The 26,379-nt window shown below is 40.9% G+C and overlaps 1 protein-coding gene across 1 annotated transcript; it reads right to left on the reverse strand.

Moving 5' to 3' along the window:
- Positions 1 to 24,936, reverse strand: LOC112234364 (pyridoxal kinase). The gene is made up of 11 exons (XM_024402420.2): positions 24,626 to 24,936; positions 23,894 to 23,948; positions 8,167 to 8,271; positions 6,280 to 6,363; positions 6,122 to 6,156; positions 5,908 to 5,993; positions 4,596 to 4,641; positions 4,399 to 4,510; positions 4,175 to 4,311; positions 3,038 to 3,104; positions 1 to 1,281 (listed from the first exon to the last, which is right to left on the reverse strand). Exons 1-11 carry the CDS (start codon positions 24,704 to 24,706, stop codon positions 1,169 to 1,171), a joined length of 921 nt encoding a protein of 306 aa, XP_024258188.1. The 5' UTR covers positions 24,707 to 24,936; the 3' UTR covers positions 1 to 1,168.
- Between the last annotated feature and the right edge of the window lie 1,443 nt (positions 24,937 to 26,379).

Genomic DNA, 26,379 nt, shown 5'->3' on the forward strand with positions numbered 1-26,379 from the left:
TTTAATTAAAATATTTTATTATTCCTCATCATTTATCAGAGCTTCAGCTTTGGCACTTATCTTTCTAACATTGTATAATAAATATTTATTTCATTACCTTTGCAGGCATAGATACAAAACATTCAACGACGGTATTCCTCTAAACGACTCCGCCAAGGCCAAATTGTACTTTTTCATACCAACACAGGCCTGTGATCTAGTAACGATATGAAACTAGTAAGACAATCAAGACCATGAAAAGCATTCAATGATTAACATTAATAACAGACATGTTTATCATGATTATCTGTGCAAATATTGTTACCTCAGTTAGAAATGTGTAAGACATTTAAGAATGACAAGCATTATTATTAGGACAAAGTACATGAATAGTCCAATACATGTATGAATCATTCACATCATAAAAAGTATGAAAACAAAAATGTACAATTGTCAATCTATGAAATATTATACTTTTTGCCTAAAATATATTTTTTAAATGGACAAATGAAAATCTGATGATCAAACGTGCACGGATTAGTACTGCATAACATGCTTCATGGTAGCACAAATATAATGCGTCACTGGATCTGATAAAAGCCTATGATGTATCACCAACCCATAACCAAAGCGCAGAGATTTTCCTGGTCAGCTCACATTGTCAGGGGAAATTCAGGGCCCATGCAAATACCTATGCCGTATTGGAGGGCCAATCAGGTATCCAATACAGTCACTTCACTATTCTGATGTATGGTAATATCCACAACCTGTGTGTGTTCCTCTAAGATAGGGTTTCTGAAACTATGGGTCGGGACCCAAAGTAGGCCCTGGGTAATGTGAGAGGTGGGTTGTGAGTTATGAGAATACATCTATAAAATCACACACTATTCTTAATTTGGGTCGTTAGAGGATTAATTGGGTCACGGAAGGACGGTCAATAACTCAACTGGATCTCAAGCTGAGAAAAGTTAAACAACCCTGCTCTAAGACCATCTATGTTTTCAAATGGGTGACAATGCTCAGGTCATAGTAAAGACACATGGAAGTGACTAAGTAAATGTGTGTCTGGTGTGCAGGTCAAATAGTCTGATGTCCATCATGAAAACAGTGCTCTCTACAAGATCCTATAAGGCAAGATGACACCTCATGATGTAAAAGTCCTATATGTCTATTTATGAGGGGTTGGGTGTTATAAGATGGTGGCCTCCACTACGATGTCCGGGTCCTCAATGTCTTTTTTGCTCTGGACCATCCTCAGCTCCAACTGAGCAGGGTTGGGTCTCTTACCAGGGCCGGCCATCTCTGATGGAGAGGAGGAGAGATGTTAGACTGGAATATACACTGAACAAAAATATAAAACTCAACATGTGAAAAGAGTTGGTCCCATGAGATGAAATTCTTAAAAATCCCAAAAATGTTTCATATGCACAAAAAGCTCTCTCTCAAATGTTGAGCACAAATTTGTTTACATTAGTGAGCATTTTTCCTTTGCCGAGATAATCCATTGAACCTGACAAATTACACAGGTGCTACTTGTGCTGGGGACAATAAAAAGCCACTAAAATGTGTAGTTGTGTCATAACACAATGTCAAAGATGTCTTAAGTTTTGGGGGAGTGTGCAATTGGCATGCTGACTGCAGGAATGTCCACCAGAGCTGTTGCCAGAGAATGTAATTAATTTCTCTACCATAGGCCGCCTCCGTCGTTTTGGAGAATTTGGCAGTACGTCCAACCAGCCTCACAACTGCAGACCACGTGTAACCACGCCAGCTCAGGACCTCAACATCCAGCTTCTTCACCTGCGGGATCGTCTGAGACCAGCCACCAAGACCGCTGATGAAACTGGGTTTGCACACTTGAAGGATTTCTGCACAAAGAGTCAGAAACAGTCTCAGGGAAGCTCATGTGCGTGCTCGTCGTTCTTCCCAGGGCCTTGACCAGACTGTAGTTCAGCGTCATAACCGACTTCAGTGAGCAAATGCTCTCCTTCAATGGCCACGGGGGGCGGCAGGTAGCCTGGCGGGTAGGAGCGTTGGGCCAATAACCAAAAGGTTGCTGGATCAAGTCCCCGACCTGACAAGGTAAAAACATGTCATTCTGCCCCTCAGCAAGGCAGTTACCCACAGTTCCCTGGGCACTGATGGTGTGGATGTCGATTAAGGCAGCCCCCCACACCTCTCTGATTCAGAGGTGGGTTAAATGCGGAAGACACATTTCAGTTGAAGGCATTCAGTTGTACAACTGACGAGGTATCCCCCCTTCCCTTTTCACTGGAACGCTGGAGAAGTAAGATCTTTAAGGATGTATCCCGGTTTCAACTGTACCGGGCAGATGGCAGACAGCGTATATGGCGGCGTGTGGGCAAGCGGTTTTCTGACGTTGAGAACAGAGTGCCCCATGGTGGCGGTGGGGTTATGGTATGGGCAGGCATAAGCTATGGACCACGAACACAATTGCATTTTATCAATGGCAATTGGAATGCACAGAGTAACCGTGACGAGATCCGGAGGCCCATTGTCGTGCCATTCATCCGCCGCCATCACCTCATGTCGCAAGGATCTGTACACAATACCTGAAAGCTGTAAATGTCCCAGTTCTTCAGTGGCCTGCATACTCACCAGACATGTCACTTATTGAGCACGTTTGGGATGCTCTGGATTGACGTGTACAACAGTGTGTTCCAGTTCCTGCCAATATCCAGCAACTTTGCACAGTCATTGAAGAGGAGTGGGACAACATTCCAAAGGCCACAATCAACAGCGTGAAGGATATGTTGTGCTACATGAGGCAAATGGTGGTCACACCAGATACTGACTGTTTTTTTGATCCACGCAACTACTATTTTTTATTTTGTAAGGTATTTGTGACCAACTGATGCGTATCTGTATTCCCAGTCATGTGAAATCCATAGATCAGGGCCTAATTCATTTATTTACATTGACTGATTTCCTTATGATCTGGAACTCAGTAAAATCTTCAAAATGTTGCATGTTGCGTTTGTTGTGTAGATTAGACAGTCATACAAACAGGCAAGTAGAGACTTGTATATCATCTCACCGTTGGCATAGGTGATGGTCCTCTTGATAACATGGTGCAGGACTGAGACAGTCTTCTCACAGGCAGCCTAAGAGAGACATGTATGTTAGAAAAGATAGGCTAGTCCATGGATCAAACTACATGTATTACATTATAAGGATAGTGTAGCTTGGTTGTTATCTCTGCATTGATAACCTCCCCAGTCCCCTGTATTACTGACCTTCAGGTAGTTAAAGCAAAACCGAGAACACCATCGTGTTCGTGAGAGTCTCATCTTTCCGAAGAGAGGTCATAATATTTTCTATGCCAAGCCGTTCGGACACTACAGATGATTTTGTGAGAAGACCGTTTTTTCGGGATGTCTCGTAGTCTGACCTATCCAGCTCTATCACCTTTCACCACAGATGTGGAAGGGTGACATAGGCGGATTGATACCCATCCAATGCAACAACAAAAAAAACCATCTCTATCTTAAAACTGACATTTTTATGTGGTGGAGTTTGATATGCTCATAGAGAATGTAAAGCTCCTCTGCCGCCAGCACTTGCCTTTTCCAACTAGCATAGCCTTGGAAACAAGAGAGGTTAAGAGTCAGAGGTGAGGGATCACCTTAAGACCTAAAGCATACTCAACAGATTGATAGGTCTGCCGATGCCTGCTATTATCCTGAATAAAAAGTTCCAACAACAAAGGGGGCTGTTGTTTATGGAGGGAGAGTGTGGGACTGGTAAATTGGCAATATGTTTTTTAAGGAATTCCAGAGGCAGATTTGGATGCTGAGGTAATTATAGAAACACTGAACTCTCAGTCATCAATCAATATAGTCTCATCAGTTCTTCTTATGACCAGCAGCGGTCAACGTGAAGTAGAAGTCAGCAAGCAGTTATTCAGGTATGGATTTGGTAGATTTTTGGGAGAGATAGAGGCTGAGAGACAATCAAACATGCTGACAGAGGAAGACTGATTACAATCTCCATTGTTAGACATTCAGTTACGTGCATCAATCATTCACTAGCATCTCTCCCTTTGACATTGGGCTGAGGACATAGCAGCTCATTGAAGAAAACAAGCCATTCACAACTGAGCAAGAAACAGGCCCAGCAACAAATCTAATCTCTAAACAATTCTAATAAACCCCCTGCTGGGGGTATTACTGACCTTCAGGTCATTGGGGTGGTGGTGGCTCCAGGCAAGGAGCATGGCAGTGAACAGGTCCCCCGTGCCCACAAACACTGCATCCACCTTGGGCATCTCAATACGAATCTTCTGGGTGGACTTGCTCCCATCTGTCCTAACTGAGGAAAGGACACAGTAGGAGTCTGTTACCCTTTTAACATGTTGGCAAGTTAAACTTTCACTCTCCCTCCCAGCCCTTGCCTTACCCATTTTCTGGCTCCCAAGGGCCACCAGGAACTGGTCCCCATGAGGAGAGGTCAGGTCTGTGCTGGTGAGGACCACCGTATCAGGACCCATCTGATGGAGCAGCTCCATCACCTGAGAGGGCAAAAAGCCTTCATCATAAATCAACATTAAAACCATCATCATGTGTAATAGCTCTATAATGGACAATGGAACCCACGTCAAGAGCGTCTTTTTCTGTGCTGATCGTCCTCCCCGTCAGCAGCCTAAGAGACACACGCAGAGACGTTACAGTACAGGCACAGAAGTGCTAGACATACTTGCACACATGCCCATTGTAATTCCACATTAGTCCAGAGGGTGTATTTTGCAGGCAAATCAAGTCAAGCTATGTGTGATTCTGAATACATAAACCAGGACATAGTTCCCTTAAAGGGTTGGGGAAAGGTTTGGTCTGCTGCTTTATGAATAAAACATTAGGGAAGAAAGAGTTTGTGACCTATAAGAGTTATTATAAAACTGGGTGCTTTGAGCCCTGAATGCGGATTGGCTGAAAGTCGTGGTATATCAGACCGCATACCATGGGCATGACAAAAAAAATGTCTACTTACGTTGGAAACCAGTTTATAACAGCAATAAGGCCCCTCGTGGGACTTGTGGGATATGGGCAACATACCACGTCTGTGGTCAGCATTCCATACAAGGACTGTATCCAGGTACTCCACATTGAGTCGTGCCTAAGAACAGCCCTTAGCCGTGGTATATGGGCCATATACCACACCCCCTCGGGCCTTACTACTTCACTTTACAAAGGGCTAAGAACAGCAACCAAGTTTCTCTCTGAGGTAGTACGACTGTAGTAAGCATTGATGGTCCCATTACTGTAACAGCTACATTATGACATGTTGTGTAGCACTTAGCAACTTAATGCATGTAACCCGATGTATCCTAGTAGCCACTGTACTCACTCAGCCTCAAACTGGTCGGGTGTGAAGATATCAGTCACTGTACTCACTCAGCCTCAAACTGGTCGGGTGTGAGGATATCAGTCACTGTACTCACTCAGCCTCAAACTGGTCGGGTGTGAGGATATCAGTCACTGTACTCACTCAGCCTCAAACTGGTCGGGTGTGAGGATATCAGTCACTGTACTCACACTGCCTCAAACTGGTCGGGTGTGAGGATAACAGCCACTGTACTCACTCAGCCTCAAACTGGTCGGGTGTGAGGATATCAGTCACTGTACTCACACAGCCTCAAACTGGTCGGGTGTGAGGATATCAGTCACTGTACTCACTCAGCCTCAAACTGGTCAGGTGTGAGGATATCAGTCACTGTACTCACACTGCCTCAAACTGGTCGGGTGTGAGGATAACAGCCACTGTACTCACTCTGCCTCAAACTGGTCGGGTGTGAGGATAACAGCCACTGTACTCACTCAGCCTCAAACTGGTCGGGTGTGAGGATATCAGTCACTGTACTCACACTGCCTCAAACTGGTCGGGTGTGAGGATATCAGTCACTGTACTCACTCTGCCTCAAACTGGTTGGGTGTGAGGATATCAGCCACTGCTACGACTTGGTCTCTGTAAACAGGCAGTATATTCTCAGGGACATACTGGAAAAGAAGAGGGTAGAATGTTCATGGTTGGAATTGAACAGGACTAGAACAATAATAATAAGAATGGACTATACGCATGGATAAATCTATAATAAAAAAAGTGCTATAAAAGCATGGATACTAACCATAGAGCCTTGGTCTCCCATCACTGGATCACACACTGATAACACAAAAGAAAGAAAATATGGAATACACTCACACCCAAGCTCTACATCCATCCACAACTTTGCTGAGCGTAGCTACAGTGTATGGGATACACATCTGTGTAGCAATAGTTACTCACCATATACCAGTTTGGGATTCAACCTCTTCAGCTCTTGAACAATGTCCACCACTGTCTCTAAGAAAGAGGTGTCTCTGGTGTACCCTTGGGGAAGAAGAGATCTGAGTTACGCAAAGGTCACAAACCTCATGTGTAAACTTAAAAAATAAATAAACGTATTCCAATCTTTACAGAGCATAGGTTAACCCGTAAGAGTCTAAGCTGGGCGATTTGGAATTGTAAGACCCCTTGAAGTAACAAAAAAATATTTAATAATGGTAATAATTATTATTATTTGATGACAAATTATATATTTGTCCTTACTGCTACACTACATCTCATTCCATAATCATGGGAATTAATATGGAGTTGGTCCCCCCTTTGCTGCTATAACAACCTCCACTCTTCTGGAAAGGCTTTCCACTAGATGTTGGAACATTGCTGCAGGGACTTGCTTCCATTGAGGCATGAGCATTAGTGAGGTTGGGCACTGATGTTGGGCGGTTAGGATCGGCTAACAGTCAGCATTCCAATTCATCCCTAAGGTGTTTGATGGGGTTGAGTTTAGGGCTCTGTGCAGACCAGTCAAGTTCTTCCCCACCGATCTCGACAAACCATTTCTGTATGGACCTCGCTTTGTGCACAGAGGCATTGTCATGATGAAACAGAAAAGGCACAAAATCATTTCGAATGTCACTGTATGCTGTAGTGTTAAGATTTCCCTTCACTGGAACTAAAGGGGCCTAGCATCTGCACGCACAGTGAGGCGAAAACTTTTGGAGGATGGCCTGGTGTCAAGAAGGGCAGCAAAGAAGCCACTAATCTCCAGGAAAAACATCAGGGACAGACTGATATTCTGCAAAAATTACAGGGATTGGACTGTTTAGGACTGGGGTAAAGTCATTTTCTCTGATGAATCCCCTTTCCGATTGCTTGCCCGGAGAAGACAAGGTGAGCGCTACCATCATTCCTGTGTCATGCCAACAGTAAAGCATCCTGAGACCATTCATGTGTGGGGTTGCTTCTCAGCCAAGGGAGTGGGCTCACTCACAATTTTGCCTAAGAACAAGCCATGAATAAAGAATGGTACCAACACATCCTCCGAGAGCAACTTCTCCCAACCATTCAGGAACAGTTTGATGACGAACAATGCCTTTCCAGCATGACGGAGCACCTTGCCATAAGGCAAAAGTGATAACTAAGTGGCTCGGGGAACAAAACATCGATATTTTGGGTCTGTGGCCAGGAAACTCCCCAGACCTTAATCCCATACTAACAGTCTCCATTTATACTTCCATTTATGTTTTGAACTGGCATATGTTCACCATCAGACAAGTGTTGTGAGGCCTGTGGGCATACTAGAGCAAAACAATGTGTTTGTGAGTCTCACCTTTGCACCGAGGGGGTCATATTAATGTGTAGCCCAAACTGTTCGTACCTTACAGAGAGAAGTTGGCAGATCGGCTGTACCGACTTCAGACGAGTCCCAAGACGCTCGTGGGCATCAGAGCAAAACGGAGAACACCATCATGTTTGGGTTCATTATATTTTCTGGGCCAAACCATGAAGATGCTACAGATGACTTTGTGAGAAGACCGGTTTTCAGGATGTCTCATGGTCTGACAAACACTACTCTAGCTCTGTCATCTTTCACCGCAGATGCGGAAGGGCGGATGTGGTGGATTGAGGCGCATCCAATGCAAAAAAAACAACAAAAAAAACATTTTTACGGGAATTTGTTTGTATTAAACTAATTTGATTTCTGCGGGGGGTGCGGCCATCGACCTTAGGGGGTTAAATATCAACACAGCCATAACAATCATACATACTATCCTAGAAATATTATTTTATAAAACTGCTTATGAATGGCAGAACCATATTGACAATAGAAACAGCTGCAAGTCTCACCCGTGAGGATGTAGTCATAATGGTTGACGTTGTTGAGTTTGATACCCTCATAGAGAACGTTAAGCTCCTCTGCTGTCAGCACTTGCCCTTTCCAATGAGCGTAACCTTGGAAACAAGAGAGGTTACGTGTCAGAGGTGAGGGATCACCTTAGGACATAAAGCATACTCAACAGACTTAAGTCTGCCGATGCCTGCTATTTTCCTGAATAAAAAGTTCCAACAACAAAAGGGGGCTGTTGTTTATGGAGGGAGAGTGTGGGACTGGTAAGTTGGCAAGATGTTTTTTGTAAGGAATTCCAGAGGCAGATTTGGTTGCTGAGGTAATTATAGAAACACTGATCTCTCAGTCATCAATCAATATATCGTCTGTATGCGATCAGTTCTTCTTATGACCAGCAGCAGGCAACGTGAAGTATGGATTTGGTAGATTTTTGGGAGAGATAAAGAGGCTGAGAGACAATCAAACATGCTGACAGAGGAAGACTGATTACAATCTCCATTGTTAGACATTCAGTTACCTGCATCAAGCATTCACTAGCATCTCTCCCTTTGACATTGGGCTGAGGACATAGCAGCTCATTGAAGAAAACAAGCCAAGAAACAGGCCCAGCAACAAATCTAATCTCTAAACAACTCTAATAAACCCCCTGCTGGGGCAAAAATAATACAGTCTCAGGTTTCAAAGTTCAAACGTCTAAGGAATGTGTTTATTCACTTCTAACCCTGAACATGAGTTGAACACATTTAATGGAAATTATAGTTAATCATGAGCACCCCCTAGGACTTAAACAGTTGGTCAGTCATTTGTATTTATTAGGGATCCCCATTAAAATGCTGCCAAGGCAGCTACATCACAAAAAATAAAACATTACATCATATAATATTATTACACCACTATATATCTACAATACAACATGTACGTGTGTAGAGAGCCTGTGCTAGCGTTTGTGACAGGGAGGGGACACAGTGGGGTGAAACTCCAAGAAAATGCTGCACTTACACCATTACCCAAATCACTTGTTGATGGCAATAAGTGATTTGCACACAAAGGAATCTAGGTTTGAGCACAGACCTTATTGAGGCCAAAGTGAAGTGTCTGTTTTTATCCCACAATATCGCTCTCCCTCTTTACAGTCACTCCTTCCTTGTCCTCCCCAACATCTTTCTGTTAGTCCTCCCTGTAGGTAGTGAACTCACTGACACACATTCAGGTTTCACTTCAGCCAAATAACTTTACCGGATTACTCTATAAAACATTAAACAGACAGGAGAGCAACTCACTGAACTATCAAATTAGATACTAACTACACTGTGCGCAAGATAACAAATATGGTGACAACAAGCTAGGCCTATTTTGTTGAATCACAAAGAGACATTCCAGCATTAAGAATGCATGAGGGGAAAAATACATATTTCAGCCAAGAAACACACAGGCTTCCCACTGAGTTTAGTGGAGGCCCCCTTGGCCCAGACCCAAGAACAGAGAGATAAGGGGGACTTCTGGGGTGAAAAGGAAAAGTAGAGGAACAACAGGGCTCCTATAGCTTGTTCCATTAAACAGATTGGGCTGAGGGCTGTAGGCCTAACTTGATATCGATCTTCTCACCCATGAAAGGATTCATGGCAGAACATTTTGTCCTTTCATCAGCTACCAAGCTCCATATTGGGAGGTCAAGTCATTATTTAACATTGATAATGTAGCCTACTAAAAGTTAAAATGCAACCATCCCAGATGTGATGGCGGACTGAAGATGGCGGTACAGAATGCCTCATGAGAAATCTCAATATTCATTATCTCTAAAACAGACTAAATAGTAGCACTACACCATTTACTCGTGGCAATAATATTCAAGCTGGATAACAACCCCCCCCAAAATGTATAAGTCTAGAGAAGTTAATTGATAAATATTACGGAAGCAGTTGAGGTCAAAACATGTCTGAGAGGAACCATGAAAAAAAAAACAGAACCAAACTCCATGTGAAAACTACGAGATTCCTCTACAGACACTGATGATTTATGCTTTTCACCACCTGGTATGGTAAGAGTGGAAACCCACCTGCTAAAGTCAATAAATGATCAAATTGGGCGTACTTGAACGTGTCAGTAAAGACTTAAAAGGAGAGCCTCGAAATGAGTACTTAAAAACATGTGACAATGGAGAAAGAAAAACAAGCTAAAAAAGGTACAATCAATACTATTGAAACAGATGTTAATGAACTTAAAAAAGGACAACATGTTTCTGAGAGAAGCCTTACTTGGTATACAGACTAGATCCATGTGAGAAAATCTGGTACTTACTGGTATTAAATCAAATGAGGAGGAAGAGTCTGAAAGCGCGGTGAAAGAATTCCTCCTTAAAGCGCTACAGATCCCAGGCCAAACTGTCGACAAAATCAAATTTGAACGTGTACACTGTTTCAGACACAGGACAGTGATACGAGCGCCCAATCCTTGCCAAATTTGCATTCTTCAAAGATAAAATCATGGTTAAAACCCTGGGCAAAATAGTCGCTGGCACGAAAATAGGAATGAGTTCCCAAAGGAAATTGCAGAACGGCACAAAGTTCTGTACCCACTCTTCAAGGTTAATAGATTTAAAAGAGAAACGTGTAGCCCTATAGTTGATCAACTGTACATTGATAACCAACTGTTCCGAGACACCAAAACTATTCCATGGCTATTCTAAATAAGTCGTTTAATGGAACACCGAATACTGTCCATGGTAGGGATGGTAAAAAAATAAAATAAAAAAAAAACAGGAAAACAAAATACAACAATTGATAAAGAAAAAAAAAATACAAAATGTGACATGTGGCTCGATTCAGTCTTACGTAGCAAAATTTGAAATGGTGTTTTTTTTTATACATTAGATAAAAGTAGAGACTCAGAGCAAGAAATTGGTAAATCAAACACTACAGTTGAGGAACAATGGCAAAGTAATTCTGCTTTGAAAGTTGATAAACTTGTAACCTCAATTTTGAGAAAATGGCGCTTGAATGTCTTGGTAAACCTACTGGAGAGCTCTTCTTTGTCTACACCCATTCAGCATCGTCCACACCCTCTTAAAGCGTTAGCCCCACCCATCTCTAACAGGCTGACCACACCGCTCGCGTCGCAAAATACATTTAGAAATCTGTGTTATTCAATTATTGCACACACACACAGTGAGTGTCTGCGTTGCCAAGGGATGAAATAGAAGTCAGTTCTATTTCTGACGCAGATCGCGCTGCAAGTCCTGCCTCTCCCATCTCCTCATTGATTTATAGAAGCAGGTACCCACGTGCCATCTCCTCATTGGTTATACCCACGTAGGTGACTGAAAGACGACGAGGTCAGTGGCGGTAATGCACCTAATTTATGAAAGTTGCCAATCGCAATATAAAGTCAAGAGAACAAAAAACCTGGAAGGAAGAGAGATGACTAGAAATGATTTGGTTGACTGTTTTATGTGTGGATTAATTGGCGGAGGACCTTGTGCATTTCAGGTAAAATAACCAGTCAATGTTTATATCCCAGGACAAATTAGCTAGCAACAGCAAGCTAGGTAAATAGGACAAATTAGTTAGCTTGCACTTGCTAGCTAGCCATAAATGTTTAATGCTTTTCAACCTGTCCTAAAATTAATATAATTAGTTCAGAGTTTGTTTTGATATTTTAACCTGCGTATCGTGATCGTGTTTGGTGTGGGGGGACGAAATACATTTATTCACGATGGCGCACGCGCGCAGACGGTTTGTATTCTGTGTAAGGATTCACATGTGAGGCCATGTACTAAAAAAACTAAGATTTTAAGACTAAAGGCTGGTTTATACTACGGGTGTGTTAGTAAATTTAATTTGTAAATTCAGAGCGTTTCACACTTGGAGTGTTCAGAGCGCACACTGGATGCTCTGGCTGAGGAGTAGGGTTGATCCGAGTGTTCTGACCTAACAGCAGCAGTCAACCACCCAAGCTAACTGGCTAATGTTGGCTAGCTGGCCAGCTACTTCCAGACACAAATGAGAGAAAAGCTCACTCTTACCATTTTACTCGCCCTAGTAGAGATGGTTAGGCAGTTTTTAATGTTATCCATGGCATTTGTGACTGTAGCTGTGCTGCTGGCAATAATTTAATCACACTTTTTTCCCCCCAACGTTTACCGACACCGACCATATTCAACGGGTGTTGAGCGTTAGTGAATTCATCACGTTATTCTGTGCTCTGGCACACTCAGACGAGCGAGAGTGCTCCGAAATCGGAGTAGAGCGAATTGACCAGCTATGTCTATCTACAGTTGTCGCAGTGACATCATGAACATTCTATTGAAATGGTTACTTGCATGTTCAATGTTAGCTAGCTAACATTAGGCTATAACTAGCAATGCAAATGGCTCTGAGATACAAATAATATTACTACACATCATACATGTAACATTAGCTAGCTTGCTAACAGTACACTTTAACTTGAAATGAAAACAACTTTCTGACAAAATTAGAAACGTGTAATATCGGAAAATGTAGCTAGCTAGACTATCTTACCCATATACACGGATGGACACTTCTCCCTCTCTTTCACGGATGCCATGGTTGCCCTTAGTTTGAAGATGTAATCTGGAGACAGGTGTTTTATACAAGAGCCTTCTGTGTGTTCTCTTTTTGACTCCATCTGCATATTTGCAATCAAACACCAGAATGTTCTCCATCTCCTTAGCTATCACACTCTAATTCCACTGATTTCAAAACTCGGTCCTCCAGAAAATAGAGAGCAACACTTATACAGTTCTACTACATGATATCTTTTTTTTTTTAAATCAGCGTTAGAAAGGATTACCTACATGGCAGACCAATCCGAACACATCTCTCGGCATGTCCAGCCCACTTATTAGGTCAGCCATGGCTAGCGGGAAGGTTGCGTCACTTTTTCCGTGGCTAGGCTCGTAATTTAACTATTTTTATTTGTATTTACATATGGCATACAAGTTTGTTATTAATAAAGGCACATGAAAGTTCACATGTTCCAGAAGACATTTCTGCCCCCCCAAAAAAACGCATTTTGATAAAATAAATTAAGTTTACATTCAAAAAGTAGTGACGGGCAACATACGCAGAGTTTCCTGAAACGAGTCACAAATACACTATACCATTCAAGATAGGGAATGTTGTCAAATAAATCATATTTGACATTCTATTCATAGTATTTATAAATAAATAAAAGACAGCATTAGAAGAAAGGATAATTATTGAAATAATAAATCTTCAAATATAAGGAACAGGAAAACAAAGTACTTAAAAGCCTGAAATGAGGTAGGAATCAGCATGGTAGGGATAAAAACAGCAAACAGAAGAAGTCACAGTATGTGGGTATATTGTGATGGAAGGTGGGGTGTGTGTTTTTTGTGTTTGGAAAAGTCTGGAGTTAAGTGAGTGATAAAAGAAAATGGTTGCAAATGCCAGAGCCCATGTGTGTCTGCGAGCAGGAGTTGTGACAGAGAGAGCTTTTAATGTTGTGCCGACATGGGATATACATTTAAAAATAGATTATAAATAAAGTTGATTTATTTGTCTTATCACGATGGAGCGGTCCCCAGGCCTGTACCCTCGTCACCCACCTGAGCGACCCACACACAAAGGAGAAATCCTTATCTGTTTTATAGGCCTACTGCAAGTATATGCAGCCAAGACAGAAAGATAAACGCTGTCAGAGACCCACTAAAGCAGTATTTACCCCTCAAGAGTCTGAGCCTGCCTGGCAGGGTTGGTACAACAAAGCCAAAGCCCTCTGATGGGTGAGCATAATAAGGAATTTCTCAAAGCTGCTAATGAGAACCTTGATGACCTTGTACCTAGCAGGTGGGGATTCCGGGGGGTGCCCCCACCCTGGTAGTGTCAGTGCTGGCAACACTAGCTGCAGTAACCCATGGGGAGTGGGTCACACTCGGACAACCAGAGAAGGGGCAAATTCTTGTGTCCCTAGTGGCACAAAATAATCATAAGGTCTGACTGCACAGAGAGGCTTGGGAAAATGGTCACAACAGGGGACCAGTGTGTGTGTGTGAGCGCCATCAGCTAGAACTTGAGATTGGTGAGATTTGATTAATCATTCCAGCATTCCTTCTCAAACTACAACTGTATATGCATTCACACATCAAGTCTTCTCTTGAATTGGGCTGGGGATGGAACATCTGAGCTTGTGGTTGTTTGAGGGGGAAGGGCAGGGTGTGTGTGTGTGCATCCCACATCTGTTGCTATGGGGTAATGATGTAGGAACAATACAGGATGAATCACAATAATTGTTTGCTGAAATAATATTTGCTTGCCAAATGTAATTTGTCATGCCAATCCTGGTTATAGGTAACAATCCTGGTAATAGGTAACAATCTTTCGAATGAACTGCCAACATTATGACGCATATTATTAGTTAATTGTGGAAATAAAATAAGATATGCAAGATTTTTTATATATATATATATACACACAGTACCAGTCAAACGTCTGGATACAGCTACTCATAAGGGTTTTTCTTAAATTTGTATTTTTACTATTTTCTACATTGTAGAATAATAGTAAAGACATAAACTATGAAATAACACATATGTAGTAACCAAAAAAAAGAGTTAAACAAAATAAAAATATATTGAGATGAGATTCTTCAAAGTAGCCACCCTGCGCCTTGATAACAGCGTTACACACTCTTGGCATTCTCACAACCATCTTCACCTAGAATGTTTTTCCAACAGTCTTGAAGGAGTTCCCACATATGCTGAGCACTTGTTGGTTGCTTTTCCTTCACTCTGCGGTCCAACTCATTCCAAACCATCTCAATTGGGTTGAGGTCGGGTGATTGTGGAGGCCATTGGCCCAGTTTATTTGCAAGGAATTCTAATTGGTCAACCACAGGCTAAGGCTGGGTTATGAAACTACATCCTGTTCCTTTGTTCTGTGGAGAGAATCACTGAGGACAGGGGAACATGAACATCTACCATCTACCTCCCGCATGATTTGTTATCTTTGAATAAACCTATTTTCCGCCCCCTGATTTGCTTTGGGGTCTGTGTTATTGAAGAGTAACATCAACTGCAAACACTACTTTGAAGAATCTAAAATATATTTTGATTTGTTAACACTTTTTTTGGTTACTACATGATTCCAAATGTGTTATTTCATAGTTTTTGATGTCTTCACTATTATTCTACAATGTAGAAAATAGTAAAAATATAAATTAAGTAAAACCATTGATTGAGTAGGTGTGTCCAAACTTGACTGGTAGTGCATTTTTTTAATAACTGTATGCAATACAATCGAGGTGACTGTGTTGGAAATGCTTTTGGCAGTTAATCTGATTCTGTTCTGTGGGTGGCACTGTGTGCTCTTCATAAAGGATGGGTCCCAATCCCTCGAAGGCCCTGGGATCTAGGTGGACAAGTGTGGTCTGCCAGTCACTGGGACGACAATCCAACTTGGGATGGGGGGAGGTTTTAGAGGTTGGAATAGTGGAGAACAATTGGAGGTTTACTCAGTAGCAGTGCGAATACCATGGTATAGCTATGGTAATATCATTATAGTACTTTTTATCAAAGTAAGTTTACAAAAAAATATATATTATGATAAATACAATTGAAACTTCTATATCATTATAGTAAATGGTGAAATAAATATAGACAGTTATAATTGTAATGGGTTGGCAGATAATAAGAAAAGACGATCAGAATGGCTAAAAGAGAAGGAATATAATGTCTATTGTTTACAGGAAAGTCATTCAACTATTTTAGATTAAGTTGTGGAGAAAGGACTGGGGAGGCGAAACATACCTCTCCCATGGGCAAAGAAACTCAAAGCAGATGATGATATTAATTAACAATCATTTTGATCCGAATGTGCAAATTGTTCAAAACAATCTGCAAGATGAATAGATTATTTTAAATATGTTATTGGACCATAAACAGATTTGGCTCATTAATCTATACAGTTCAATTAATGATGATCCACACTTATTTGAAAATATATTTAATAATGTATAAAGCCTACAAGCAACACAAGACTAGTATTATGGTGGGAGATTATAATACGGTTTTAAATACCTCAATGGACAGTAAAGGAAATCACACTTCAAACTATCACCCTCATGCACTTAAGGAAATCATGAATATGATGGCTATAATGGAACTAGTGGATATATGGAGTCTTAAAAATCCTGATCTAGTGAGATATACAGTTGAAGTCGGAAGTTAACATACACTTAGGTTGGAGACATTAAAACTTGTTTTTCAACCACTCCACAAATGTATTGTTAAAAAAACTATAGTTTTGGCAAGTCGGTTAGGACATCTACTTTGTGCATGAAAAGTAATTTTTCCAACAATTGTTTACAGACTATACAGATTATTTCACTGTATCACAATTCCAGTGGGTCAGAAGTTTAATAACACTAAGTTGACTGTGCCTTTAAACAGCTTGGAACATTCCAGAAAATGATGTCATGGCTTTAGAATCTTCTGATAGGCTAATTGACATAATTTGAGTCAATTGGAGGTGTACCTGTGGATGTATTTCAAGGCATACCTTCAAACTCAGTGCATCTTTGCTTGACATCATGGAAAAATCAAAAGAAATCAGCCAAGACCTCAGAAAAAAATGTATAGATCTCCACAAGTCTGGTTCATCATTGGGAGCAATTTCCAAACGCCTGAAGGTACCATGTTCATCTGTACAAACAATTGTATGCAAGCATAAACACCATGGGACCACGTAGCCATCATAACGCTCAGGAAGGAGATGCGTTCTGTCTTCTAGAGATGAATGTACTTTGGTGCGAAAAGTGGAAATCAATCCCAGAACAACAGCAAAGGACCTTGTGAAGATGCTGGAGGAAACAGGTACAAAAGTATCTATATCCACAGTAAAACGAGTCCGATATCGACATAACCTGAAAGGCCACTTAGCAAGGAAGAAGCCACTGTTCCAAAACCGCCATAAAAAAGCCAGACTACGGTTTGCAACTGCACATGGGGAAAAAGATCATACTTTTCTGATGAAACAAATATAGAACCGTTTGGCCATAATGACCATCGTTATGTTTGGAGGAAAAAGGGGGAGACTTGCAAGCGGAAGAACATCATCCCAACCATGAAGCACAGCATCATGATGTGGGGGTGCTTTGCTGCAGAAGGGACTGGTGCACTTCACAAAATAGATGGTATCATCATCAGTAAAATGATGTGGATATATTGAAGCAACATCTCAAGACATCACTCAGGAAGTTAAAGCTTGGTCGCAAATGGGTCTTCCAAATGGACAATGACCCCAAGCATACTTCCAAAGTTATGGCAAAATGGCTTAAGGACCTCAAAGTCAAGGTATTGGAGTGGCCATCACAAAGCCCTGACCTCAATCCCATAGAAAATCTGTGGGCAGAACTGAAAAGCATGTGCGAGCAAGGAGGCCTACAAACCTGACTCAGTTACACCAGCTCTGTCAGGAGGAATGGGCCAAAATTCACCCAATTTATTGTGGGAAGCTTGTGGAAGGCGAAACGTTTGACCCAAGTTAAACAATTTAAAGGCAATGCTACCAAATACTAATTGAGTGTATGTAAACTTGTGACCTACTGGGAATTAGATGAAAGAAATTATTCTCTCTACTATTATTCTGACATTTCACATTCTTAAAATAAAGTGGTGATCCTAACTGACCTAAAACAGGGAATGTTTACTGGGATTGAATGTCAGGAATTGTGTAAAACTGAGATTAAATCTATTTGGCTAAGGTGTATGTAAATTTCCGACTTCAACTGTACATGGCGGAGGCTCAATGAAGCTAGTCGTCTTGACTACTTTCCTATGTCATTTTCGCTGGTACCAAAATGTAAGTGTGTTGATAGGGGAGAGAATGCGGTCGGACCATCAAATAATTGGTATATACACAGTGCATTCGGAAAGTATTCAGACCACTTCACATTTTCCACATTTTGTTAACTGTCAACTGTTGAACCTTTATATAGACAGGTGTGTGTGCCTTTCCAAATCATGTCCAATCAGTTGAATTCACCACAGGTGGACTCCAATAAAGTTGTAGAAACATCTCAAGGATGATCAATGGAAACCGGATGCACCTGAGCTCAATTTCGAGTCTCATAGCAAAGGGTCGGAATTCTTATGTAAGGTTTTCTCTTGTCACTATGGAGTCTTGTGTGTAGATAAATAGATTAAATTATTATTTTAGAAATAAGTCTAACGATTCTGTCAAGGCAGAGATCTGGGGAAGGCTACCAAAACATTTCTGCAAGATTGAAGGTCCCCAAGAACACAGTGGCCTCCATCATTCTTAAATGGAAGAAGTTTGGAACCACCAAGACTCCTAGATCTGGCCGCCCAGCCAAACTGAGAAATCGGGGGAGAAGGACCTTGTTCAGGGATGTGACCAAGAACCTGATGGTCACTCTGACAGAGCTCCAGAGTTACCTCTTGAGATGAGAGAACCTTCCAGAAGTACAACCACCTCTGCAGCACTCCACTAATCATGCCTTTATGGTAGAGTGGCCAGACGGAAGCCAATCCCTCAGTAAAAGGCACATTACAGCCCGCTTGGATTTTGCCAAAAGGCACCTAAAGGACTCTCAGACCATGAGAAACAAGATTCTCTGGTCTGATGAAACAAAGATATAACTCTTTGGCCTGACTGCCAAGCGTCACGTCTGGAGGAAACCTGGCACCATCCCTACGGTGAAGCATGGTGGTGGCAGCATCATGCTGTGGTGATGTTTTTCAGCAGCAGGGACTAGCAGACTAGTCAGGATTGAGGGAAAGATGAACAGAGCAAAGTACAGAGAGATCCTTGGCAAAAACCTGCTCCAGAGCGCTCAGGACCTCAGACTGGGTAGAAGGTTCACCTTCCAATAGGACAACAACCCTAAGCACACAGCCAAGACAATGCAGGAGGGGCTTTGGGACAAGTCCTTGAGTAGCTCAGCCAGATGCCGGATTTGAACCCAGTCGAACATCTCTGGATAGACCTGAAAATAGCTGTTCAGTGACACTCCCCATCCAACCTGACAGAGCTTGAGAGAATCTGCAGAAAAGAATGGGAGAAACTACCCAAATACAGGTGTGCCAAGCTTGTAGCGTCATACCCAAGAAGACAAGGCTGTAATCGCTGCCAAAAGGTGCTTCAACAGTACTGAGTAAAGGGTCTGAATACTTACGTAAATGTGATATCAGTTTTTTAAATTCTTAATACATTTGCAAACATTTCTAAGGGGGGCTGTGGGGAGGAACAGTAGAGGAACAACAGGGCTCCTTCTTTAGCTTGCTCCATTAAACAGATTGGGCTGAGGGCTGTAGGCCTAACTTGACATTGATCTTAACGTCTCACCATCAAAGGATTCATGGCCACAACAAAAAAAAAAAACCACCACTATCCACTACCAAGCCCCATATTGGGATGTCAAGTCATGATCTAACATAGATCATGTAGCCAACTAGAAGATAAAATGCAAACATCCCAGGGTTCAATCTCTGAGTGAATGGCGTGTACACTATGAACCCATTACTTAACAGTTCAGTATCTCCCTTCTTTCTGTACAGTTTACTGATTATCAATCATTAACTGTAGGACTATCTCCAACACCTTACTGTATTTAATGTAAGTGCAATTGCTCAGATACAAAAGTACTTTCTCTGAGTTCATGTAATGCAAAGTCGAAAGATGAATTGTTTACAGACTGCAGGGTAATGTACAAGTTCACTGCCTCATCATTTCACTCCAAACATGGTCTTTCATGACTTAACTTTAGAAAAATAGTTTGGGGAATTGCACTAGTTAGAGCCAAAAACACATTTTGAATAAGCACAAAAGGCTCAATTCTTCTCTCCGAGTGAACACTGTTGAACTTTACAACAGATGGGTGGAAACCCTCAAATTGGGGGGAGGGATTAAAAAAATTGGGCTCACCAAAAATGAAGAGGGTGAGGCTAGTGCTACACACTGTGGTTACTAAATACAGTCACTGGAATCTTGAATGTGGGCCGAGATGATATTGGCTACTGATATGGGCCAAATAGAATCCCACAACCAGGGATAAGGGAACTAGGCATATGTCGCACGTCACTACCGCACAGGAGGCATTTGAACATATATGTTGTTTTTTTTTGGTGGGGGGGCAGAAATGCCTTCTGGAACATGTGAACTTTGCCAGTCACATTTTGTTAAAGGTCCCCAAAGCACACAAATCCCTGGGTCGCTCGTCTTTTCAGTTCGCTGCAGCTAGCAACTGGAACGAGCTGCAACAAACACTCAAACTGGACAGTTTTATCTCAATCTCTTCATTCAAAGACTCAATCATGGACACTCTCACTGACAGTTGTGGCTGCTTTACCTGATGGATTGCTGTCTCTACCTTCTTGCCCTTTGTGCTGTTGTCTGTGCCCAATAATGTTTGTACCATGTTCTGTGCTGCTACCATGTTGTTGTCATGTTGTGTTGCTACCATGCTGTGTGTCTTGCTATGTTGCTGTCTTATAGGTCTCTCTGTATGTAGTGATGTGTTGTCTCTCTTGTCGTGATATGTGTTCTGTACTATATTTATATTTTATTTAAAAAATTTCTGGCCTACCAGAAGTCCTTTTGCCTTTTGGTAGGCGATCATTGTAAATAAGAATTTATTCTTAACTGACTTGCCTAGTTAAATAAAATAAATACAAATTATAATGTGCCTTAATAACAAACTTGTATGCCATATGAAAATAAAATAAAACAAATTAAATGCCGATTTTACTTGGTTTAGCCACAGAAAAAGACAGGAATCTTCCCACTAGCCATGATTGGCTGAAATGAGTGGGACATGCCAAGAGATGAGTTTGGATTGGTCTGCCATGTAGCACCTGTCTCCAGATTACATCTTCAAGCTAAGGGCAAACATGGCATCCGTGACAGAGAGGGAGAAGCATCTAGCTAGAGTCTAGCTAGCTACATTTTTAGATAGTATAGGTTTAAAATGGTCAGAAATGTATTTTCATTGCAAGTTAAAGCGTACTGTTAGCTAGCTAGCTAATGTTACGTGTAGGATCTGTGTAGTAATATTATTCGTATCTCAGAGCTATTTGTACTGCTAGTTATACTCTAATGTTAGATAGCTAACATTGAACATGATTGGTTAGTTTTAGCTACCTGTAGATTCATGCAGGATAATAATGTTATGAATTGGGATTATGGTTCACTGTTTAGCTAGCTAGCTACATGTGTAAACAAGACTCCATTATGCAAGTAACCATTTCAAAAGAATGTTTATGATGTCACTGTACTGTTTACACCTTCTGTATCATGTGCATGTGAAAAATAAACTTAGATTTTATTTGATATAGTGTGCGTTTACCAGAGAAGCAAATGTGAAGAATAACATGATCATCACCAAAGTGAAATTAGGATATAACATTAGGCCAATGAGACAATGCCCTGCTTTTATTTTGTCACACTCATAACCGTAAACTATTTTCTGGAATTAGCTCGCCATTAACTTGTAAATAATGACCTTGTTGTGAGTTTGTGTGTAATAATGAATACAAATTATCTAAAGTTAAGGCATTGTCAGCTATACGGTATGGTCATTATTTGACCTGGCTAGCTAACTTAACAAGCTAGAAACGAACCAAAACATTGTTCAGAAAGATGCTTTTAGTTGCCTGGTTTGCTAGATTGACATTTACTAAATTCATTTTTAAACTGATTGGTTTATTGGTGTTAAAATACACCAGATATGCTATTTTGGACCACCAGACTGCTGATGTCATGCAGCCTGTCATTTGAGTGTTTATACTTTTCTACTGTTGTCCAACAATGATCATGATGTCACTGTGACAACTGTATACAGATATAGTCATAGTATTAAATCAGTCTTTAGTCTTGAAATTTTTGGTTGTTCACTACACTACCTTACTCACATGGCCTCACATGTGAATCCGTAACTTCTTATGGCTGCAGGGGCACTATTGAGTAGCTTGGATGAAAGGTGCCCAGAGTAAACGGCCTGCTCCTCAGTCTCAGTTGCTAAAATATGCATATTATCATTAGTATTGGATAGAAAACACTGAAGTTTCTAAAACTGTTTGAATGATGTCTGTGAGTATAACAGAATTCATATGGCAGGCAAAAACCTGAGAAGAAATCCAAACAGGAAGTGAGAAACCTGAGGTTGGTCGATTTTTAACCCAGCCCATATTGAATTCACAGTGTGATATGGATGAAGTTGCACTTCCTAGGGCTTCCACTAGATGTAAACCATCTTTAGAAACTTGAATGAGGCTTCTACTGTGTTGTGGGCCTGAATAAGAGTTGAATGAGTCAGGTTAGACATTTCCTGGTCACACGCATTCCACATGATATCGACCTGCGTTCCATTGCTTCTCTACACACAAAGGAATTCTCCGGTTGGAACGTCATTGAAGATTTATGATAAAAACATCCTAAAGATTGATTCTATACTTAGTTTGAAATGTTTCTAAGACCTGTAATATAACTTTTAAAAGTTTTTGTCCGAAGTTATGCGGGACCTGCACGAGCATTTGGACTTGTATACCTAAGCCCTAACAAAGTAGCTACTTGGACATAAATAACGGACATTATCGAACAAAATCAAGCATTTATTGTGGAACTAGGATTCCTGGGAGTGCATTCTGATAATGATCATCAAAGGTAAGGGAATATTTATAATGTTATTTCTGGTTTCTGTTGACTTCAACATCATGCATAATCTGAGCGCCGTCTCAGATTATTGCATGGTTTGCTTTTTCCATAAAGTTTTTTAAAATCTGACACAGCGGTTGCATTAAGGAGAGGTAGATCTATAATTCCATGTGTATAACTTGTATTTTCATCTACATTTATGATGAGTATTTCTGTTGAATTGATGTGGCTATGCAAAATCACTGGATGTTTTTGGAAGTAGTGAATGTAACGCGCCAATGTAAACTCAGATTCTTTTATATAAATATGAACTTTATCAAACAAAACATAAATATATTGTGTAACATGAAGTCCTATGAGTGTCATCTGATGAAGATCATCAAAGGTTCATGATTAATTTTATCTCTATTTGTGCTTTTTGTGACTCCTCTCTTTGGCTGGAAAAATGGCAGAGTTTTTCTTTGGCTTGGTGGTGACCTAACATAATTGTTTGTGGTGCTTTCGCTGTAAAGCCTATTTGAAATCGGACAATGTTGTGGGATTAACAACAAGATTACCTTTAAAACGGTATAAAATACATGTATGTTTGAGGAATTTTAATTATGAGATTTATGTTGTTTTGAATTTGGCGCCCTGCACTGTCACTGGCTGTATCAAACCCGTTAACGGGATTGCAGCCCTAAGAAGAGATGTGTGTGGCTAAGGCTTAAGAGGGTGTGAATGATGCTGAACGAGTGTAGACAAAGAAGAGCTCTCCAGTAGGTATACCAAAACATTCAAGGGCCATTTTCTCAAAAAGTGGGGTTTATCAGCTTTCAAAGCATAATTACTTTCCCGTTGTTCCTCAACTGTAGTCTATGATGTACCATTTTCTACATAGTCTTTACTTTTATCCAATATAAAAACAACACAATTTCTAATGTTCCTACATAAGACCAAATTGTGTGGGATAGGATTTCATTCTTGATAACATTTTCTTCTAGTGTACTTCTTCTACATAGCCTATCATTGCCTCAGCCGTTTCTGTCAAATGTTATATTGAAAAACGAGCACGGAGTTACTGCACTGCACACACCTGTGTGATTGGAGAATTGCACTGAGTTGATGGAGTCCACTTCGAACCCAAGCACCTGTGAGGGGAGACAAGCAAATCATAACAATGCTTGCAAATATTGCATCACTTTTGTGGGTTTATGACATATCTTTCTTCATGAACACACACAATCATTTGAGTACAACAACATAAACCCCATTGCATTGATTCATTATGTCTGCATGGTTGGTTGAGGCACTATGAACAGTCTGTGGAATAGATGTGACACGTCATTATAAGAGGCTTGTGACACACTGTATCCTGTATTTTTCTATTGTTGTTACTGACTGTACGTTTGTTTATACCCAGTGTAACTCTGTGTTGTTTTTGTCGCACTGCTTTGCCTTATCTTGACCAGGTCGCAAATGTAAATGAGAACTTGTTCTCAACTGGCCTACCTGGTTAAATAAAGGTGAAATAAAATAAATAAATAAAATCCTCTGGCAAGTATAGGCTGCACTATTGTTATTCTGAATGACTAACGTTATTCAGAGCTTCTCCAATCTCTTCTATTCGCTAAATACACTACAGGTTACTGTACACCCATGTAATTGAGCTAATTCTGCTAATCTAACCAGTTTTACGAATCTCTCCTAACCCTTAGATACTATATCTCCTCTTTCTCAGCATGTAGCCAGGCTAGTCGATCAGAGTTGTCGAACGTGCATACATTGAAAACCCCCAGCAAGTAACGTAAACATATACATTTCTTACCTGCAATGGAAATGTTGCCGATTTATTCCCGACGTATCCCCTGACAACATGACTCTGAATAGATAACACACGACACTCCATTTCAAGGATGAAGTTAAAATTGAAGCTACGAGGGCTGTGGAATAAGATGTGTTCCGTGCACGAGCTAACGACGCTCACTAAGCAAACAATCCTGTAGGCAACACGGACGTATGCGAAAACTCCACTGTATTCAACTGTAGGCTACAATAAGGACACGACACAGCATTGACGATTCAAGAAGACTGACTGGCTGAAATATCGCAGGCAACTATATGGACACCTAAGAAAAGTCACCGGCGCCTTAAAGTGGATAATGATTTAAGTTTCTAGTACAAATAAATGATTCATACAAACTATCCCAATGTAAACTGACATCCAACCTGATTCAATCATGGTTTACATAGGGTCGGAGTCAAACACATGCTAATAGAAAGGCAGGGATACAGAAGTGTGGTCATTTGAACTAGAAATTAATGTATATTGCAAGCTGTTGCTACTGCCACTGGCTGTCAGCAGGGGTCAGCCTAACATACACTGCACATTCAGTATTGCTACTTCTCTGATTATAACATATAACATGATGATGAAAATAAGAAAGCGCTTAAAGGGTTGTCATTGTTTATCATCAGCAATTATAGCAGCTAATATTTAAAATTAAAAGAATTAAAAGAATGATCACAGTGTTTTTAAAAATGATCAATCAACAATTCACTTGTCAGAATGATATGATTTCTCTTGTCAGATGTTGTTGTCTGTTTAAGAACACAGCTCTCACACATACATCAGTCTCATAAAGATGAAGACAAGAGGGTCCAAGAGTTTTCCCTTGTTTTATCTCAATGATCAGTCTCACTTTTTACAGACTGAGGGTCTACACAAGAAACGTCCTGTATCACCACCAGTCTTGAATCTGGTCGTAGAGATTAAATTAGCAGCCTAAATGCACTGAATCACACTCTCTGTGTGTCTCTGGCCAGTTTAGAGCAGTGGTTATGCCTGATATTCAATCTCAGTGATACTGATACTGTAGTGTACAGTAGGCTTACGCATGTCAGGTGGGCAGAGTGATATAACATGTCTGGTGGGCAGAGTGATAACATGTCTGGTGGGCAGAGTGATATAACATGTCTGGTGGGCAGAGTGATATAACATGTCTGGTGGGCAGAGTGATATAACATGTCTGGTGGGCAGAGTGATATAACATGTCTGGTGGGCAGAGTGATAACATGTCTGGTGGGCAGAGTGATATAACATGTCTGGTGGGCAGAGTGATATAACATGTCTGGTGGGCAGAGTGATATAACATGTCTGGTGGGCAGAGTGATATAACATGTCTGGTGGGCAGAGTGATAACATGTCTGGTGGGCAGAGTGATATAACATGTCTGGTGGGCAGAGAGATATAACATGTCTGGTGGGCAGAGTGATATAACATGTCTGGTGGGCAGAGTGATATAACATGTCTGGTGGGCAGAGAGATATAACATGTCTGGTGGGCAGAGAATGATGATGAGTGATATAACCCACCTTTGTATTCTTTTGATCTGATAAACCATTCATCTTCCCTGTCAGAGGCAATATTGTAGTTTATTATGTATATACAGTGGCTTGCGAAAGTATTCACCCCCTTGGCACTTTTCCTATTTTGTTGCCTTACAACCTGGAATTAAAATTGATTTTTTGGGGGGGTTTGTATCATTTGATTTACACAACATGCCTACCACTTTGAAGATA

The sequence above is a fragment of the Oncorhynchus tshawytscha genome, linkage group LG26, assembly GCF_018296145.1.
Source record: "Oncorhynchus tshawytscha isolate Ot180627B linkage group LG26, Otsh_v2.0, whole genome shotgun sequence".
In the NCBI taxonomy this organism is placed as follows: Eukaryota; Metazoa; Chordata; class Actinopteri; order Salmoniformes; family Salmonidae; genus Oncorhynchus; species Oncorhynchus tshawytscha.